The sequence below is a fragment of the Sylvia atricapilla genome, chromosome Z, assembly GCF_009819655.1.
Source record: "Sylvia atricapilla isolate bSylAtr1 chromosome Z, bSylAtr1.pri, whole genome shotgun sequence".
NCBI classification, from domain to species: domain Eukaryota; kingdom Metazoa; phylum Chordata; class Aves; order Passeriformes; family Sylviidae; genus Sylvia; species Sylvia atricapilla.
The window spans coordinates 60,532,899-60,553,664 of NC_089174.1; the positions used below are offsets into that span (position 1 = coordinate 60,532,899).

The window sequence follows — 20,766 nt, forward strand, 5'->3', positions numbered from 1 at the left end:
CCCCGCCCCCGCCGCGAGGCCCCGCTCCACAGCGCGCGCACCAGCGGCCGCCTCTGCGCCCTCTGATGACGTTAAGACCACCTGGCGCCCGACGTCGTGGAGGGCGCATGCGCACTGAGGTGAGAGCCTCGGAGGTCGGGGTGCCGCGCCCCCTCCCTCCCCTCCGCTCCGCTCCTGCTGCGGCGCGCGCCGCCTGTTACCCAACGGACGCCGCGCGGGGCCGGCACGCGCCGCCTGCCCGTCGGGAGCGCGCACGCGGCGCGGAGGGAGGGCCCGGCCGGCGCGGCAGGAAGGGCGCACGCAGGGGGCGCGATGCGCCGGTGCCGCCGGCGGCGGGCGGGGGAGAAGGGGGCGGGCCCTGAGGGCGAGGGCGCGTTCCCTGGGCGGGCGGGGCCGCGCGCCAGCCTAGTCGATGCCTCCCCGCCGGCAGCCGCGTCCCGCCCCCCGGCCCGGCGGGGCGCTGAGCGGCGTCTGGGCGTGCAGGTGAGCTCGGTACGGATGCGGCGGCCGGGCGATGCGCAGCGCCGCAGTCCCCGGCAGATGCCGGAGAACGGGCCCGGCGCGGGAGACATGGAGTCCAGCGAGGACCTCTCGGCGGATCGGCCCTCGGCACTTGGGAGTAGGATTGCGGAGCCTGAGAAGGAGGTAGATGATGAGGGAGGGAAGACTGCCTGGCAGCAGAGCCTGAATCCCGAGCTGCAGCAGGGATACCGCATCCTGCGCGAGTTCCTGCTGGAGAAGTACCGGCCTCTGACGGCGCCGTTCCTGAAGCCCCTCGCCGATCAGGCGTCTTTCGGGGAAGAAGGCGCTGGCTCCCTCCTGGGGCGTAAGAGCAGCCAGTCCTTGCAGCAGTTGCCAGCTGGAATATGGCTATTGAAAATGGAAGAGAAATTTTCTAGTGGGCAGTACACAGGGATAGCAGATTTCGTGTGTGACTTCCGGCTCATGCTGGAGACTTGTTATCGTCTGCACGGGGTGGATCACTGGCTCTCCAAACAGGCCCAGAAGCTGGAGATGATGCTGGAACAGAAGTTGGCGCTGCTATCCCGGTAGGTGCAGAAAACTATAGGGGCCGTGCCGCCGTGTTCTATACATAAAGTAGAATAGGAGGGTGTGTTTCTTTACGTAAAATTTCCATTGAAAGAAAACAGCCACCAAACAAAACCCCACAGCAAAAAGAACATTGAAACTTTCAATGCTTTCGTGCATATTAACGTTTCCTACTGGGAACTATTCAAATCTTAATTCAAAACGCTTTGAAAATTCCAAACCTCAAAATGCCAACTAGAGCACAGCATTTCCTGGCTAAGATTTTCCTTCTGAAAGAAGCCTTTTGTGAACGTGGAGGGAGGGACACTTGTTTACACAAGATGTCAAATGCTTCTTTCTTTATTTTATTCTGTCGTAAAACTGTCTAAACTATGTATGAATATTTGGCTCTTAGAAATTGTTATTTTTACAATCTGTGAAATTTTTACTGCCTTTAAAATACGTAGGAAGAAAATATTAAGTCATAGCTACGTGCTTTGAAACGGTGTATTTTTTGATAATTATAAATGGAGAGACAATGCTTGCCATGCTATAGTCTTTAATGGCAAAATGGAAATCGCGGTAAGTTGAAATGTAAATCTCTGGCAGGAACTTTCTTATCAGCCAAAGCAGCTAAAACATAGAAAGCTCTCGAACTGTGCAGTAGAAAGCCCAGATTAAATCACAACTGATTGAAGGCTTTCTCGTGGGCTTGTCATAGGCATTGTTCTGTCATTATCAGAAAACCGTGGTGGCTTCTTACAGTGAAAAGCCCGCCGGTCTTCTGAATGACAGTATTCTGCATATAAAAACCAAGAGGTGTTTTTGGTGAAGGGTGAAGGTGAAGAAGGAACAGTGCTGGGAAATACGTAAAGCTGTATTTGTCGATCAGCTTTAAGTTTGCTAGCGACGCACAGCATGAACTTCTGCAAGCTGGTGAGAGCTTAGGAAAAAACTTCAGGAGGGTGGTGCAGAAGTCACCTGAAAGCAGAGGGGAATGTATTCAGTGCTGCTGAATAAACAGTATATTTGAAACTGTTTCTGTGTAACGACAGTTTTAGGACAGTGGGGCAACAGAGGAAAAGGAGATAAACGTAGTGGGGGATGAATGTTCCTAGTTTGCTTGAGTAAAATCTGATTTAAAAAAAAACACCAAAATTCCTGGTGTAATAGAGTTACTGCTGGCAGATAAATAACCAAATGCAACTTGGAAGATTTTATGTTTTCAAAGAGAAATATAGGTATTTACTAAAAAATAAATTCTGTTGCTCTTGTCATTCTTCCATTCAGTGAACAGTCTTTTTCAGATAAACATTAGGAAATACTGAACTTTCTAAAGATAATTCTGCCTCAATATGTAGTAAATATGTCTTGTATTAGCTCTTCAGAGATTTGTAAAGATCTTTCCATTATGTCTATGTGCACTAGCTTAGCAGAAGTTTCTAGGAACTGTAAGTAAGTGTAAAGGATTATGGAACCTAGAGGTCTCCAAGTTCTTTTACTATTTTTAATTAGACAAATTTGTTTGAAGTGTTTAACATAATGCAATTTGTAAAATTAAATTGAAGAACTACTTCTTGGAACAACTGTTCTTTCATCATTACATAGCAGTGTTTAGATCAATGATCCCCTTCAAGTGATTCAAGGGAATCAATCAGTTTTGATTGTATTATGCCTGGATACAAATTTGCAGGGTTTCATCTTTCAGTTTTTGTAGTTTTAAATAGGGTGAAACTAGTGTTTAACATGTGCTTCCCCAGCCTAAACCAACTAATACACCTTTCGTCCCACCACCCAGCCCCCTATTTTTAGATATCAGCTTAAAAGGATACTTTCTTATCTTAGATATTGTGGAAGTTTTTTCTTTCCAAATACTTAAGATTATGGATAATAATTATATATTAATGGATTAAGATAAAGGATTTAATCTCCAAATAATATTTGCTAATTTATGGTAAAGATACAGTTTTTAAAGTTTTACAGTTTTTGTGTGAAAACATAGGTCATATTAGTGTGTTGGGTTTAAGATTTCATAAAAGAATTTTCAAAGTGGAAAAAAATGGAAGGTGAAAAACTAACTTTTTTTCCTGAGTAAACGTGCTCCATCCATGCTTGGTAGGCTAGGCATTGAGGTGCCACTGGTACAGAAGTTTATAGTTGTGAATTGGCTTGCGTTTTTCTTCTAGGCATTTAAGAGAGAAAACATCATTAGCTGTGACATCTAGAGGATGCTATGGGCAGGAGGATGAGAAAACAACAGCATGCATTTCTACAAGACGTCGTTCCACGCCTCGCAATTTAGTAGGTTTGTCAACAGGCGTGTTTGAGTCTGTGATGGTTCAGGTTCTCAGACAAGAGGAGCAACAGAGAGCAAAAGAGGAAAAGAGGTAAGAAAAACTGTTTTGTTTTAGTTTTAAATAGTGTCTGCCTAGTTTTCTAAAGTGCTAGCTCCTCATGGCTTTTTTAGGTAAATAAATGTTCAGGAGCTCTTGGGGTTTTAAGTTCATGACTACAATAGACTGCTTTCACAAAGCAAAAAATTAGTACCACTTTCTTGAAAAATTACTGAGGTTATTTTAGTTTTGGATTAAATTACAGCTGCTTTTATTTTAGTGTAGCAAAACTTCTAATATTAACTAAAAGCATCCACAGTGATTTTCTGGTAGTGCGCTATGGTTTATCATGTGTATCATTGGACAGTTATTCATGCAATAATTAGATTAAAAACTACCAGAATGCTTAACTGCAGTCTAATTCCATGATCTTCTGTTACTGCTTCTCTCACTGACAGCCAGAACCAAATTATCTCTGCCAGTGCATCTGCTGTTACCTCACTGATGTGGCATTTCAGCTTGTCAGTCAGGTAACAATTTTAGATTGTGCATGTAAATAACTGAGATTTTGTGTCTTAAATTTAAGATCCATATAATTCCAGGCAGTGTTCAATGTTAATATGTTTCACTTTGAGGAAAATGGAGCTTTTAAGTTTGTTTACTTTAACAGTAATTTGAGTGACTGTGTCTAACCCTGGTGCACAATAGTAAGACAGTATTTGCTTCAGGAAGCAAAATATTTCTAGCTTTTTTTCAAAGTTCACAGCTTTGTAGACTTTTCCCATATGTAACCAGCTCACTTTTAATTTTGCAGGTAATCTTAATTTTCAGCAGATTTGAAGCTATATGGCTTAGTGAATTGTTAGACAACAGTACTTTTTTCTAATCTAATTTCTTTCTTCTAATCCACTAATTTTCTAACACTAATCTTCTAATAACACTTAGTTTAAAAAAAAAAAAAAAAAACCAAACCAAAGGCGCAAAGATCACTAGGGTTTTGCTCAGCTCTGTGATCTAGACCTCAGAACTTGATACAGCGTTATGAAAAAAGACATTTGGATAGGATTTTAATTCATTGGTAGAGTCCGTAGAATAGTTTTCCAAGCAAGATAAAAATTACACTTTCATACACCTGTTTTAAGTACATTGCTGCAAAACTGTAGTAATTAACTGTTAAATCCATGTATCTGGATATACTCAAAAGTTCCAGATCCTGGGCAAAAGATGGTTGTTTCTACAGAATGTTCCATGATACAGAAAAAGATCACCACTAGCTTGCTTCTTTAACCCTAAAATTTTGAACTGTACCACTTATTAAGAAGCAGTGAAAACCTGTCAGTAGATAGCTGGTTTAATATTTCTTTGACTCTGCTTCAGATGTCTTCTCTTAGTTTTATTTCTTAATCAACACTGTGTTTTCAAAGTAATTTGGACCTCTCTCTACCAATTGTTTCCCAGCTCATCAAAAATTTTCCAAAAGTACCTTTTTTGAGCACTTTTGTGAAAAGAGCTTCGAAATTGGAAGGCCTGTAAGGTTAGTTGCACATTTCCAGTGAAGATCGCATCTTTCAATATATATAAATTTTTGAAATGTTGCACATCTAAATGGGCATAGTTCCAACATTATTTTTATTTAAAAATGTATCGCAACTTTCCAAACTTGCTTTGGCTTATTGCTAAAGTATATATTATGTTATTAAGAAAAGAAAATGGTTGTTCTGCTATGTCTTTTTGTTTTCTTTAGAAATCTAATGCACTGAGGTTGGCACAGAAGAAGTACTTTCTAAACAATATGGAACATTGCAGGTGTGGGTATTTTAGCTGGAGAGTACAGTGCTGGCTAATCAGTTGTGTTTGGATAGGCAGCATCTGCTCTTCACCCAACTTTAGCATGAGTTATCAGGAACACAAATAAGGGCTCAGTTTCTAGACATCTGTGGGTGACTCATTGTGCTTGTAGTTGTAATTTATGCGTGTAGCTATAAATTATCTTAGTGTACAATGTCTTAAGAGTTGCATGCTTTAAATCCCAGAAAAGTAAGACTGCAAATGCGAGGGCCTTTCTATAAAACTTAGCCTCATATCTAAAGAAATTGCCTGTTGAAGTCCAAGTTTATATATAATTCTTTGCTTTAGAAATTTTGATACTATCATAATATACATAATACACATATTCTCGTCTTATGATGAGAATTAAATAAAACTAAAATTGAATTTAAAATAGTCAAACATATAAATAGTCATGTCTATTGTACAGAAATAAAAATGAAATACGAATTAAATTAGTAGATTAAATCCTTAAGATATTTTTTGATTAATTCTTTCCCACAAAATCCTTGAAATAGATTTTGCAAGCTTTTTTCAACTGCATATTTTGGAAGAAAATTCTAAAGTGGGATTTTTATCTTCTCTTCTGTAGTTAACTTCAGGGAAATCCTACTCCAAATCTTTTAGTTACTTTTGTTTTATAGGTATCCTTTGTTGAGAATTCTCTTTTTGTTGTAATTTATCCATTCACTTTCCTTTATGTAGTGGTTTATAACTTTCCCCAAGTGACACATTCATAATAGTAGACTGATCGTGTAAAAACTGACAAGATATTGTTGCAAAGCTGATTTCATAATTTTACAATTAATGGTTTTTGTACAGCAGCAAATGCACTTCACTCCACCAAAGTACCTACATGACAATATCTGATTTACTTTTGTCAGTCTTGTTTGTAAGCATTCCTTTAGTTCAATTGTTGTGATTATCAGAACATTGTCTATCTTCTTCAAATTATTAATTACACTTCTGTGAGTTTCTACTCAGCTGCTTGGTTACATGCTAAGTAAGTAACAAATCAACTGATTTATATATTGGTTAACAATAAGTAGTTGTGGAATTATTTTATAGTTGGAAATTATTAATTTGTTAATTAGATACTGAAATATAAAGGTAGATTCCTACTGAAATTTTTTAAATCACAAGGGAGTGGCAGGTAAACTGGTCAGTTTCAGTGGAAATTAAGTATCTGTATGGCTTTGATTTGTTGAAAATTATGTAGGCATTTACAGAACTGTCTTTCGTATCTGAAGACATGATCCTGGGATAAGTTTCAGGCATTCATTAAAACACGTAAAGAATTGCATTCTGGCTGCAAGTTAGTAATTTAGTTAAGGAAATTGTGGAATAAGGTATACTTATACAATCAACTTTGGTTTTTATGAGGATGTTAGCATGGAATTAACTGGATCCAATGGAAAAATATAGAATATATAATGATATAAGATATTTGAGATACAGAAATAAGGTTATTTGGGCATCTCCAAATTTAATATCTTCTGACTATTAAATCTTGGCTTAATTTAGAATAATATGTGATTTTGCTAATCTGTATGTAACTTTCTGTTTTATTTTTTTTAAAAGAAAGTTTGTAGAAACAAGTTATTGTGAATTAAAACAGTTCTCTGTGTCTTGTCATCAAGAGTTCCAGTGCCTGACCTTTCACCTGTGAATCAACAGTGAAGTAGGTTAGATGTGGTAACTGGGAAAACAAAATAAAATTTAGTCTTTGTCTCCTCTCCCCACCAAGAAATCTCCTGTTGTAAACAAGAAGGAATTTGCTGGTGGTATGTGTCTGCTGCCTTAAATTAATGGAGGAAATTAAAATAAGAGTAGGGAGTTATGTCTGGACTCTGTTTTAGGTGTTATCTCTTCTTGAGTGACATGTTTTCTGAGTTTTAACTTCAGATACCACTCAAGAGCTGCAAAACAACTGTTGTAGATGTGGTCTAGAAATATGGCTGTTGTTAGCCTAGAAAAATCAGCTTCACCTTAGAATAGTTTTGTTACTACTGTAAGTCCAATACATGTATGCAAATACATTCCTTGTAAATGTCAATAAAAGTATGAAAAAACAGGGGTTTTACAGTTGCAGTCATTATGAAAGCCAAATATGTATGTCCTGAGAATTTCTCAGTATAAGGATATTTGTGCCACTAAAATATGAGATGTCTCTCTATTACCTCCCTCTCCTTCTCTCTTCCTTCACCCTTGCTCCATTGCCCTATGTTCTATTCTCTCTTTACTTTCCTTTATCCTCTCAAAAGGAAACACCCCAGGAGAAAGCTATGCCCTCCAAAGAATGCTAGCAGGAAGACCTCAATAATAAAGATGTCAAAGTGTGCTATTATTTACATTTTTTCTTGAATGTCTGCTGAGAATGGGTTGACAACAGGTACTGTGATAAAACAACAGCTTAAAAACAAGGCAGACTTTTTACAAGTGAAACAACTTAGTTTTCTTTTAAAAAGAACCATTTAAAAATGATATAATAATAGTAATTTTATCTAGACAGAGGTATTGTATTTATTTTGATAATTCTACCTTGATTTAAATTGTTACTTGGTAAAAAGTTGAAACTGCTTGCAAAGATGATATTTTTGGATCATCTACAGTTTTGTTTTTCATTAAATGATACTGAAATGCTATTGCTTCTATATATGTTCCATTTCACCATGTACTCACTATTTAGTCTTGTTGCCATATGTTAATAGAGTTCACACCTTTTGGAGGCAGGAGGTTATTAGGAAGTATGCTTTACATGTAGGACGAATAAGGAAGTGGGATCCAAGAGTGCTATGAAGTTTGTGTTTCAGACCACTTTTGCTTAATATCATTTCTTACTCTGCCTCACTTGGACATTAGTTATTTTTGTTTCTTATTTTCAGCTATTTTTATTTATTGTATCAATGCAATATTAGCACATTCAAATAGAATATAAATCAGAATAAAAATAATGCCCACTTTACACGTGCAAGTAGTGTTGTTGAATTTAATGGTTTATTCACCAAGAATGGCTAATAGAAGTTTGTGCTGAAAGATGGGATTTTGTATTTATATTCCATTCTTTATATTCTTATTCTATTCTTCTTAAGTTAAGGCTGCATCAGGAAACTGAGGTTAAGAATTTACAGACCTGTTTGCTTTTACCTTTTGTATTTTACATGAGTCTGTCCTTCTGTACTTATTAGATATACAAATAGCAAGCATGCATGTATGTGGTATTAAAAATCTCTGTTCAAATTATGGTAGCAAGTCACTGAACATTTAACTTTATTAGAGAAGATAAAGTATTCAGTAGAGTCTTACTGTATTTTATGTTATTATGCATACACAGGGCACATTTCTCCTGATACTAAAATGTGGACAAAGCTACGTTTGTTGCATTTTTTACATTGTTAAGGTAGCTAGTCAATAGTTAATGCTTGAAATACATGCCTTTCAAGCTAGAAGCCAGTATCAGCTTCATGTTGTCAGAAGAAGCACTTTAATTTATCATTTTTTTTTTGCTGAGTTTGGAAAGCATTGATGCTTTGAATGGATATATGGCATTTATTTGCTGCTTGTTTATGAAGAAATAAAATTAGAGATTCTCAATTTGGAAATAAGGATGTGTAAATTGCAGTAGCAGGTCACATTTGTGTTAGAGGCAGGTGATAGTTTTCACCAGTGATAGAAACTTCAGAGAAAAAGATAAAAGAAACTTAGGATAAGCTCTGAAAAACTTCTCTATAAGTATAGTGAAATCCTAATCCTGTCTTTGGGAATGTGCTTGTGCCTTCAGGCAAATGTTAGTCTACTAGTGTTAAAAAAAGCAGTGTTAAAGAAAGTTTCCTTCTGTTGGTAACTTTTGATATTTGTATGATTCATGCAGGTGTCCAGTTTCCTACTTTGGAAATAAATTGACATATCTTGTATCTTAGATGGTAAGCTACATGTAATTAATTATCTGAAATGGAAGCATTTCTTTTGCTGACATGTGCTGCCCTTAAATTTCATGATGAATTTGCAGATACAAGCAAATAGAAGTTCTTAGTCTGTCATATGAGCTTTACAGGCTGCTGTCGTGTTTCCTCTTGCTAGTGTTATGTGTGGACTCCTAGATAACTCAGAAGCTCTTACAGGTCTCTGGTTACTGATAACCTCTTTCTCCGAATGCATGTTATTTCTGCTCTATCCTGTTTTTTTAGATAGGGGGACCAGAACTGAATACATTTTTCCAGGTGAGGGCAAACCTGAAATTAAATCTTACCAACATTTTATTTTTGGTATTATTTTCCTTCACATTCTTTGTGTGGCCTGATACTTGTTTCTTTTTTGACCACCATTGCAAACTAGTAACACATCTTTGGGTGGCAGGGAAAATGGCTGTTAATTGAGCACTTAGCAATTAGGCATGTATACTTGTGTGCTGAGGAAGGTGGCTTGTACTTGTGTACAGTGGAGGTGACATAAGTGACAGGGCAACCATTTGAAAACAAGATTTACCTGAAATTTTTTCAGATTTTTATATGGATAGTTTGTTGGCAATACTTAATTCTGATTAAAAGGGATTGAGGAAGGAAATATATTTTTTTATTACCTGAAAATCTAAATAATTCAAACTATTGATATACGCCAGTCTTTTTTCTTATCTTTTTCCCTTTTTTAGACTAGTGGTGATAGAGAAAAACTACAGTAATTTTCCATCTTGGTTGATGAGTTCTGCACTGCAAAGTAAGATGAACTGAAGTAAAAATTTAAAAGTTTTATTATGCTTTTTATAACTTCAAGATAAGTGTGTTTGACATACTGTAGTTCTGATTTATTTTTTCTCTCTCATTTCTTTTTGTTCGCGCAATATCTGAATTTTCATGAAATTTCTTTTAATAGGCAGAGAGATCAAGAAAGAAAAGAAGCAGAAGAAACTAGTCAGAAAGAAATAGAAGAATGGGAAAAATCACTTTTAGCTCAAGCAGCACCTACAAGGATGGAGACAATGTGGGAGATTCCAGCTATTGGTCATTTTCTTTGCTTAGCACAACAGATTTTAAATTTACCTGAAATAGTATTCTATGAATTGGAACGTTGTCTTCTGATGCCTCAGTGTAATGTTTTTTTATCTAAAATAATGACTTCTTTGTTAAGTCCTCCTCATCGCAGACCTACAATACATCGCAGGCCTACATTTTCCTACCGGACTTGGGAAGCAGCACTCAGAAAGAAAGTGCAACACTGGTATACTGTTGTGGGGCAGACTGACAATCCTAATGGTGCTGCAGAAAAACTTGGATTGTGTCCCCAGTTTTTCAAAGTCCTTGGAGAAGTTAATCCCTTGGAGGAAAAACCCTTTCATGAGCTACCATTCTACCAAAAAGTATGGCTGCTAAAAGGTCTCTGTGACTTTGTATATGAAACACAAAAGGATGTTCAGGATGCAGTGCTAGGTCAGCCTATCCATGAATGCAGAGAAGTAATTCTTGGTTATGACTGCTTGGAAAATGCTTATGTTCACTTTCCACAGTTCTGTGGTGCAGATGTTCGAATTTACAAACAAAAACCTTTTCAAGCTCCTGAATTCCCATCTCTTCCCATCAAAGTTAAAAAAGTGCCACGTATTAAATCAGAAAGAATAAAACATGAATATGGAAGCAAAAGCAATGGGGAGGTCAGTTCTGCTGGGAGAGAACTGCTGTGTCGTTCCAAGACAGAAGGAGAGAAAAGTATGGACATTGTTATCTGTCCAGAAGAAAGAACACGTTTAGGTAGCTTTAGAGTCACTACAGAGGATATGAAGATTGACTGTGAAATAAAAGCCTCAAGAGTTTGTGACATCAAAAACCCTAGTTGTTATAAAGAGAACTTCAGGACTAGGATTAATTCAGAAGATATTGTTGATATGGGTGGACACCCTAGTTCAGAAGAAATAACAGATGTGGCGAATGGACTAGATTGCACTGAAACGGCTAGAGTAAGAGCTGAGCTGAGTCCATTCAAGGAGAACACACTGAAAGCTTGCCAAATGCATGTCAACGGCACTTATAATGAAAGCCAAGGCAGAAGTTACCATGAATCTGCTAAAGAAACAGTGCTAGAGACCTTACTGCAAAATAATAAGAAACTAAATAAGATGCTGGCAAAAAAGAAGAAAAAGAAAAAAAAGAAGTTGAAGGATATTCTAAATGAAAATCTGCAGAGAAAACTTGATGACTTGCAAAGAAAGCGTGAGATTCATCCTCATCCATTCAAATCATATAAATCTGAAATCCAGAACAAGTTGTTTATAATTAAAAAGAAAGCAAAACATAAGAAGCACAAGTCTGGTAAGCTGACCTTTTTACTTACAGTAAAAATTAGGAGGATTCAATTTTTTTTAAGTTATTTTCTTAGTTGATAACTCCACATTTTATTTTGTGAAAAAGGAGAGCCTTATTACATTAGACAATTTGGTTATTAATGCTGGAGTCAAAGTTACCTACCCGATAACACAAGCATATAAAACGTCAACTGATTAAACTGTGATTCATTTGCAGAATGTATCTTTAGAGAATGTAATTAATTGGAAGAGTTAATTTGTTGCAAATCATCTTCAGGACAATGAATGTGACTGCTTATCATCAGAGTGTCACTTGAGGGTGTTTTATGGTGTTTTACATTATAGCAAATAATGTTTTGGAAATGTTTCTTCCTTTTCTGGTAATATTGCCTTATCCAAATTATGAGGAAACACAGTAATTACATGAGATGATGAATCTAAAGTCATTCATAGTAAAACTGTGCAGTCCTAGGTCACCAAAGAGTACTGCTTTGACCGTGGGCCTGAGTTCAGCTGATGATATTTTTACAGAAAATTGGGCGGTATCTAGTGAAGTGTTTCATATAGATGATATACAACCCAGATTTCAGTTAACTCACTGGAGAATTTCAATGGTATTTGCAAACAGTAAAGTTAGAAAAACCTTAAGTCAGTTTAAATTGTTCAGGTAGCTGTAGTATTTTTGATGTCACATAAAGCAACATAAAAGCTTAATCGTTTTGAGTCTTGGGCTAAGCTATTTGTGCTAGATTTTAGCAGACTCCTTCAAGTATTTTATTTTTTGAAGTGACAGGCTGCTTTTCAGAACAGTGTAGACCAACAGATAAATACTGAATTTCATCTGAAAAGCAGAAAGCCAACACCAAGAATCTGCTGACAAAAAATATATTCTAGAGGTTAAGAAGGTAGTGAAGGCCTGATGGCAGTGCATGTAGCTAGAAGTCAAAATTTAAAGCTAAGAAAACAAGTAATATTTAGATCCTAAATATTTGCACCTAACACCCAATGAACTATCTTACTATTTAAATCACAAATTCCTCCTTCCAAAATATTTCACTGTCCCCACATCTAAACAGAATTTTTAAGAGTTGCAGTTGAAGTTCATATATGTAGTATTCAGGGAAACAAATGAATTTTACATTTGCCTTTATGACTGCTAGCTTTCCAAATATGTCACTGTTTTCAGTCTTATTAAAACCAAGCAAACCAAATAACAACCCAAATGGCAAACAAGGACTCCAGTTTGGGGAACTGTTGTCCTTTATCTCCTGATATGTTTTGGGGCATTTCCCATCTTTTTCTAACTACTTCGTTTGACCTTGCTGGAGAAAATTGTGCAATAACTTTACAGCATTGCAAGAAAGCGCTTTTCTTCTTATGATTGTTAAACGTCCATTGGTCCTGTAGCTGCTAGGCTGAAATGGATAGGATTGGATTCAATTTGTGCTTGTTGTTTTGTAATGTTTCCTAATGTTTAAGGCTAAGTAGTATTTCTTAAAGATTGTCTGAAATTAAATCTTCTGTTTAAAGTTTCCCTTACAATGTAGAGCAGAAAAAGTGATTTAGTTAAGCTTGTTCTGAGTAACAAAGACATCTGATTTAAATCAGATCCTAGCCATAATAGCTAGGATCAGCACACAACTTTGCAATGCCTTTTAAAAGTACAGAAAGTAAAGAGAACATCAGGAGTGTAAAAGTGAGTACCTTTCATTACTTTTTAACAAAATTATTTTTTCCTGCTATTGGTTCTTTTAGGCAGCTAAATGTAACTGAGTCACAGTTTGTGTTTCTATTGGGATGATCTGCATGTTCCTGACTTGCTGTTGCTGTGGTACCCATAGTGAATATAGACTGGTCATACAGTTTTTCCATATGAAAACTTTACAGAAATATTGTGAGCAGAACTTACTGGAGAATAAAGCTGTGTTATGACCTTTACTATAGTGGCAGAGTTTTCTTAGAATTTATGAAAAGGCGTGACCACTTTGCTCAATCTATGTTTTTGAAACAAGGTGATGGTTATGATTGTGGCAGTGTTCTGTGTCACTATGACTGGGGGAGTAGTACTGAATGTAATGGAAAGACAGAGTCAGTGCTGTTCTGTAAACCACTGCATGCTATGCATTCACTTTTGCATGTTATTTTCTTACTGGAGCTAGATAAGTTTCAGTGCAAGGCATAGTGCAAGAGCATGAGAATCCTACAATTGCATGTTTGAAACAGGGATTAGATGAAATTCAGACATCTGAAGGGGTTGAGAAAACATCTGTAGGGTTGAGAAAATAGAAGGGACCAGAGGCTGCTTGAAATACCTGTGATGTGCCTGAGGCAGAGTGAAGTAAGTGTAAATTGAATCTCTTTTTATTCCCATTAGTATAGAAAACACCAATACAGCACACAACTTTGGAAGAACCTTGGATGTAAATTCTGTACCATATACTCATGCTCTGCAAAATTCATGGTAGTCTACCTGCTTGAAGTCCATTTTACTATATATTTTATTTCTTTATTGTACCATTACATTTTGCATATGAAGTCAAGCATTGACTGTGAAAAAAATGAATTTAACAGCCTGGCAGCAATTTTGAAAGGCCTGGTTTACTGTTCTTGGGAGTTTAATCCTCAGAAGACTTCTGGAGACTTTCCTCTTCAGTGAAAACTTTGTCATGTTGTCTAGCCTATAGATAAAGGAACAGCTTGCTGTTCATATTCAGAACAATAAGTGAGGTATTCCAGCAAGTAACAATGAACTCCATGCATTAAGCTTTATTGCCACTGTCTTCAGAAACATGTAGCACTGAGGGTTTGTAGGATTTTGGACATTGTTCTGTAAATCAGCAGTATTAATACACTTGTTCAGACTGACTTAGCTCATTTGATTGAATAAAAGTATGTCAATATGGAAACTTCAAAACTCTATAATAATGCTTCGTTTTCCAGATTGTATCATATTATATTTTTTAAAAGAAGAGCTGTTAGTAGGTACAGGATAGAAGAGTAGGAGATTAGAAAGAAATAGATTATGTACGGTAGTTGCCAAATCTTCGAAATACATTAAGTGTGTCTTAGAAATTTATTAACAAAAATATCCAGGGCCTGTTATTTAATTTAAGAACACTGCAGTTGCTGCTAGAATGTAGTGAAGAAACAGAAATTATTGCAGTTTTAGGGCGGGGCTAACTTAGCTGTATTCTATCATGACAAATACTGCTGAGTTAGTGTTTGATAATTAAAACATCTGTTGCCCCATCTGGGATAATGAGACTCTGCTCAAATACCAGAGTTCATAATAAAAGGTTATACTATATCTGTAAAAATGTTCCTGTTTTCAAATCACATTGACTCCAATGTAGAAAAAGTTATAAATAGGTTGTATTGTTCTTGCAGAAGTAATTTACAAGTGTCAAGAACATTTCTGGGGCTTAGTGTTTTATTAGTCTCATTTTTATGCCAGAAGTAGTACTAGAAGAGATTTGAATTGTCTCTTTGTTTCCCCTTCTTCACCCTTGATGGCAAGACCAACTTGAGATGGCTTATGTTTTAGTTGCATCTAATCTCCCTAATGGGTTTTTTGGATGCTCATAATTAATGTTCAAGTTTTAGTTGTTGTGTTACTTTGTTAATTGCTTGTGTATCTATTCACTGACAGTATCAGTAGAATTAGTTTTGGCTTGAAAGGAAAACCTAGGGCAGTCAGATTTCTCCTGGATCTACTGAACTTAAGTTTAACATCGAATAATTTTTACAGAGCTGGCTAAGGAGGTCTTGGTTAAGAAAATGCTGACTTATCAACTCTTTACCCCTGTTGCGGGTGAGATGCCTCATAGTCTCTTCCACTCTGAACTGAAACCAAACTGAGATGTAGAGCCTTTTGGAAAAGGCTGTGTGGAGATATAATTACTAATTTTGGCACATTAAATTGTTAGTGAATGTAAAGTTACACTGGAATATCTTTAAATGTGGGCAGGAAGCAGGCGATGTTGAATTGAGTAGGTGAACTAAGCAGATTATGTGTATGAGATTCTTAATTATAACCAGACTTCTTTTTGAGTCAGTTTGTCAACAAAGCTTCTAGGTGTCTATTTTAGTTCATTCAATGAACAATATTGTTTTCAGTAGTAGCATGCAGCTGTATTCCTAAAGTGTATAATAAAAATGCTGACTTTTTTTCCCATTATCAGAATGTTTGGGTTATTGTTCTAATGAACAAGCTTCACTGTTTTATCACATGTTCTCTAGTGTGAAATATGGTGGGGGTTTTTTTGATAATTGAGGTAGTTGAGGCCTCTTTAAATTTTTAAATATGTTTGGTATGGGTAGTTTCTAGGTTGTTTTATTGATTTTAATATGGTTTGATTTTATGTGGTGTAGCAACGTGGGATTTAGATGGTAGTTGCTGCTACCTAATTCCCAATAAGCATCTCTTTTGGAAAGGGTGCTTGGGTAGGCATTCAGGCAAGCAGTCAAATCCATACAACAAACACACCATGGCTAGCTCCGTGAGGGCCTTTCATACAAAAGGCAAGAAGGGCTTTTTGTGTGATAAATTCCAGCAAGGGTTTTTTCAACATGCTGAAGGGAATCGGGGACAAAAGACCCGGACCCTGTGGTGCTCAGTGGTGAAGTAGGGGTCAGGAAACAATGGTCTGAGGGCACAGGGGCTGGGCAAAGGGCAGTGCCCTCTAGGGGACGCGGGGACAGGCCACCAGGGATACCACAACCAATGGGGAAACAGGAGAAACCATGAGAACTGGGGACACATGGTTAGAGCGAAACTGGGGTAGATCTCATAGTGTTGCAAGACACCATGGGAGAAGACTTTTCTTTCAGCCTAGGCATGGAGACTCTATGGTGTATTCTTCCAGGGCAAGACCCTGGGGATTCCCCTGGGTGGGGCTCAAAGGTTTCCACAATGTGGAGTTTCAGGTCTATGTTCTTCAAGCCCTGTGCCTTGTCCCATAAGTGTGTTTATTTCAGAGTCAAGTAAGATGTTCAGGAAACTCACAGTGTAATAAACTGGAAATAGGCATAGGCATCTATGAATATTTGTATGTACATATGCATTTGCACACGCATAAAGCATCTGTAAGGAAGAAGGTTAAGTGGAATTTTTGCCAATATATTGATTAATATAAATATCTAATCTGCCTGTGTTTGTATTATTACCAAGTGCCTGCAGTCATGCTAGTTGACAACAAACTGCACATCAGATGATTATTTTCTTCAGGCTCTTTTTTTGTTTGAGGTTTTTAATTATTGTTTAGGACTCCTGAATGGGAACAAGTGATAATGTTAGAGTGATGGTTTTGGCCTGAGTGAACAAGTTAAATGTGATCTTGTTTAAATTTACTATATGACTGTAGAAATAACCATATAAGAAACCTTGCTGTCTTGCTTGGTGACATAACTACTTGATTTGAGAAGTGTGTATGATTTGTGAACTCTTACACTATTCGCAGTAAGCACTTGCCTTACCTTCACAGAGATTTTTTGTTAGATCTGTTTGTATACAGCTGCATGTGAAGTACGTTATAGGCAGTTGTTTGCCTTCTAAGAATGCTAGGTATTGCCACAGGCAGAAAAAACAAATTAATCTAATTTCCCTGGTAGATTCAGTATGTTCAGTTAGGGATTTCTAGATACTGCTTGTGTTTTGAGGGTATCTTTTTACTATTAGATACAGAGATCCCAGATGCTAATGTGTGATCTTTTAGAGTGTAAGAGAAACAAATCTTGCAGGTAAGATTCTATATTTCTTATGTTTGTGTCTTAAGTACTGGATTTCACTTCTTTCGGAAGAGTAGTAGCAATGTTACTTTTATTGCTTAGATTTTTAGGTGGTGTATTATTGAAATTGTAGTAGGCTTTTTCTTCTTTTTTTTTCCTTCCAGTCCACACAGGAGACTGCAGTACACAGATACTTGTTCAGTGTTTGCTTCTGCTGAGCCTAGGTCTGATTAATCATGTTTACATGTCTTACTGAAAACCATCTGTTAGTTGCAGTTTAACTTACAAGTCTCTATGTAATTTGGTTTTATTAATAAAGTGCGATGAACAGCATTATGAAGCTTTTCTCTTTTAATCTTACAAGGAAAAAAATCACTATCTAAAAAAGCAATCACGAAGAAGAGGAAAGGTGTCAGAAAATCCACCATACCAGAATTTCAGGTAAATTATTTTAATTTTTATTTTAAGCACTTGAAATCTGAATGTCTATGACATAAGTCCTTTCGTTTCTTGGAAATTCAGTATGTTTGGACATACTGAATTAAAGATATTAAAAGCTTCTTCTGCTTTTAAAGGCTTAAACTGATATTTTTGAAAGTACATTTCATCTTCTCTTGGTAGAAAATATTTTGCCATTTTTAGGATGTCCACATTGAACACTGTTTTCAGTATTGTTTATGATCCCAGATATATTTGTCACAGAATAAAACCTGTAAAAACTAGGACTTGTTAGAGACATTTTTAAGGTAGATATAATTGTCTGGGTTAAAACGATGTGGTTTTGTACGAAGTGTGACAATGTGGTTCTTGAATTGAAGTCTGGCTTGGTTAACTGAAGGACTTGAAAAAATTTATAGACAACTGTGTTTATCCTGCTTGCAACTGTTATTCCTTACCAGCATCTTATTTCTAGGCCTCTAGAACATAGCCTCATAGGCTGTAGAAAGAAACAAGAGTATTAATTATGCTAATATAGTTTTATGGTGCTGTAATAGAAGTGTTACAGTACTTCAATTCTAAGTTGCTGTCTATATATGCAAGGCTGCTTGGATTGGAGTTCTCCTTTGGCTATCTTGTTTTTTGTTTTTTTTTTCCCTTCAGAAAGCAATTTGTGAAAGTTTGGCCAGCAGGCTCGCATTGAATCGTGACTGTTTTGTAATACCTTCACCCTGAATCATTCTGTCACGATCATGTGCTTCAGATGAAGCTGGTAGAATTTCTTGTGTTAAAATTGGGTAGTAACAGTCAATGTTGAGAGACGACTGATATTTAAGTTTACACTGACTTTGTCTATATTGTAACGGTGGTGAGTAAAATGTTTCCTAACAGCTCCAAAAAACAGGGTGTGTGTCTAATATTTTTTTTACAAGCATTATCTGCATGCAATGGATATGTACAGTTAGTTTAGAAATAATTCCTTAAATAATTAATCGCATTTAAGTAGTATGTCTAAAATTTAGCCCAACCTTTTAGCTTTAGTAGATAAAATATATGTGTGTCTATCTAAGTGTATATTTATAGTCTGTAAAACCTTATGTTAAAATGTAACAAGACACTTCTGGCTTTTTTGATCAAAGCTAGGACTAATATCTGTTTCAGGTGAGGCTCAGGCTGATTAGTATTGGGCAGTTTATTCTTATTGGAGAGCTTTCTAACAACTTAACAACTTTTTAACAACTTAACCTGACTGTTTCAGGAGGCATGACTGTTAGAAGAATTTGCAAATATTAAACCTTTTATATTTTGAATAATACTAAGACTCTTGGAGTCTAGTAATGTATGCTTCCATATACTCTTGCCCACATACACAAATGGCCAGAATTTATGAAATTATATAACCAGTTGGAGATACAAATATAGTTTTTAAATATTTGGTAAAAAAGCTTAGAGCTTGTTCCCTCTGAGATATGCTGGGAGGGCAAAACCACAATAATTTTGCTTTTCTTGTCTACACATTAGTTCTTTTGGAGTGAAAGTTAATAAATTAAGAAGTATAATATGTTTCATGTGCCTACAGCCTACAAGTGTAAAAAAAGCCCAAACCCAACCAGAAGGCACTTTAGTTTATAAGATTAGGTTCTGTACTTAAGTATAGATCTTTTGAAAATCATGATTTGGCTTTAAAGCTGAGTAAATTTGTATTAATAAGACTTTTAGTATGTGCAGTGACACAAATCAAAATAAATTATTAACAAAAATTCAGTAGGTAATAGTGCTACTTAATCTAGCATTTAGAATGCCATTTTTATAAATATAGCTCAAGGCTGTTTAAAAAAAAAAAAACAAAAACAAAAACAAAAAAAAACAAAAAAAACACCCCTGCAAACAAAAAAAAATAAACTCAAATGAAAAGCAAATGCAAATTAAATTATTTTTACTAAGTAAAAATGCACAAAAAACAAGTCCTGGTTTTAGTATTTTGAAAATTACTGGAGAAGTAGGTTTACAGCTTCATAGATTATGATTTTAGTTGTCTGTTGCTTGTTTTTCTTGCTTATTATTGTTACTGAGTTCCAAGCTTCATATTACTATTGCTCGTTAACATTTTAAAGAAATTAACAGTAATTATAGTGCTGTTCAGAAGGGACACTAGTGTGTTTTCGATTTTTTTCCCAGTTACAGGGTACATTTAGGTTTGGTAACCAGTGCTTCTCTCAGTCTTCTCTCCTTTCACCTCATGTACATTCACACACATAGCTGTATAGACTTACATGTATGATAATTAAGGAGGAAAGGAACATTCATGCTCTGTTCCAGTGTGTCTTTAACAATTTCTCTTTTTTCAGCTATGGTCTATATTAAATGCAGATCTCAAAAGGGGGCTATCTGAACATTTTCCACATGTAGATGTCGGTGATAAAAGAGCAACTTCATAGGAAATACAATTATAAATAGCAATCATTACACAAATAACTTAAAATAAAGTGTGACACCCTGTTGAAGTAAGTAAAAATTCTACAAAAAGTTTGCCTAAAGTTAAGGGGGCAAGGAAAGGGGATCAGTGATCGGGAGTAACACACTAGGTTTGTATTCATCAGATCCACAGATTATATATGGTTCTATGATGTTAAAGAATTCATTTAAAAGTTGATTACAGGGTCTTTGAGAGATTACTGAGATCTGAGATTGTATCATAACATGACAGTCGAACACTGAATTTGAAATTTTACTTTATACCTGAAGCTTCCACTATATACAATTGAAAAATGGGATACTTATTGCCTATGAAAAATAAGTTCCTCTTAGTAGTAAGTACTGTGCCAGATGTGTGCCTTTGTTGTAGTTAACATGTACACAAGTAATGAGATTACAGTAATGTAAATGTTTACAGCCTGGATCTTTAAGCCACTATGTAGTGTTCTAGAGAATAGGAGCTTATATTTCACTCTCTGATAATTCAAAATGGAAACATTTTTTCACTTCAAATTATTTTCCTGATGGTGGGTGATTAGAAGGCATGTTCTTCAGGAGCCATATGTGAAACTACCAGTTTCAAAATGTGACCAAATTATTAGAGTGTAACGTTAATACCTTTTTTTTTTGCCTTCATGTTAACTT

General features: G+C 36.3%; 1 protein-coding gene across 3 annotated transcripts in view; it reads left to right on the top strand.

The window, feature by feature from the left end:
• The first annotated feature begins 297 nt into the window (after positions 1–297).
• Positions 298–20,766, top strand: part of BRD10 (bromodomain containing 10) — a 51,226-nt gene continuing 30,757 nt past the window's right edge. For 2 of the 3 annotated variants that reach the window (XM_066339966.1, XM_066339967.1), the window contains exons 1-4: positions 298–1,049; positions 3,216–3,416; positions 10,059–11,488; positions 17,573–17,649. In XM_066339966.1, coding sequence (XP_066196063.1) covers positions 313–1,049; positions 3,216–3,416; positions 10,059–11,488; positions 17,573–17,649 — 2,445 coding nt within the window. In that variant the 5' untranslated portion in view covers positions 298–312. Of the gene's footprint in view, positions 1,050–3,215; positions 3,417–9,279; positions 9,410–10,058; positions 11,489–17,572; positions 17,650–20,766 lie in introns of those variants that run through there. The other variant, XM_066339968.1, reaches the window with a different exon arrangement.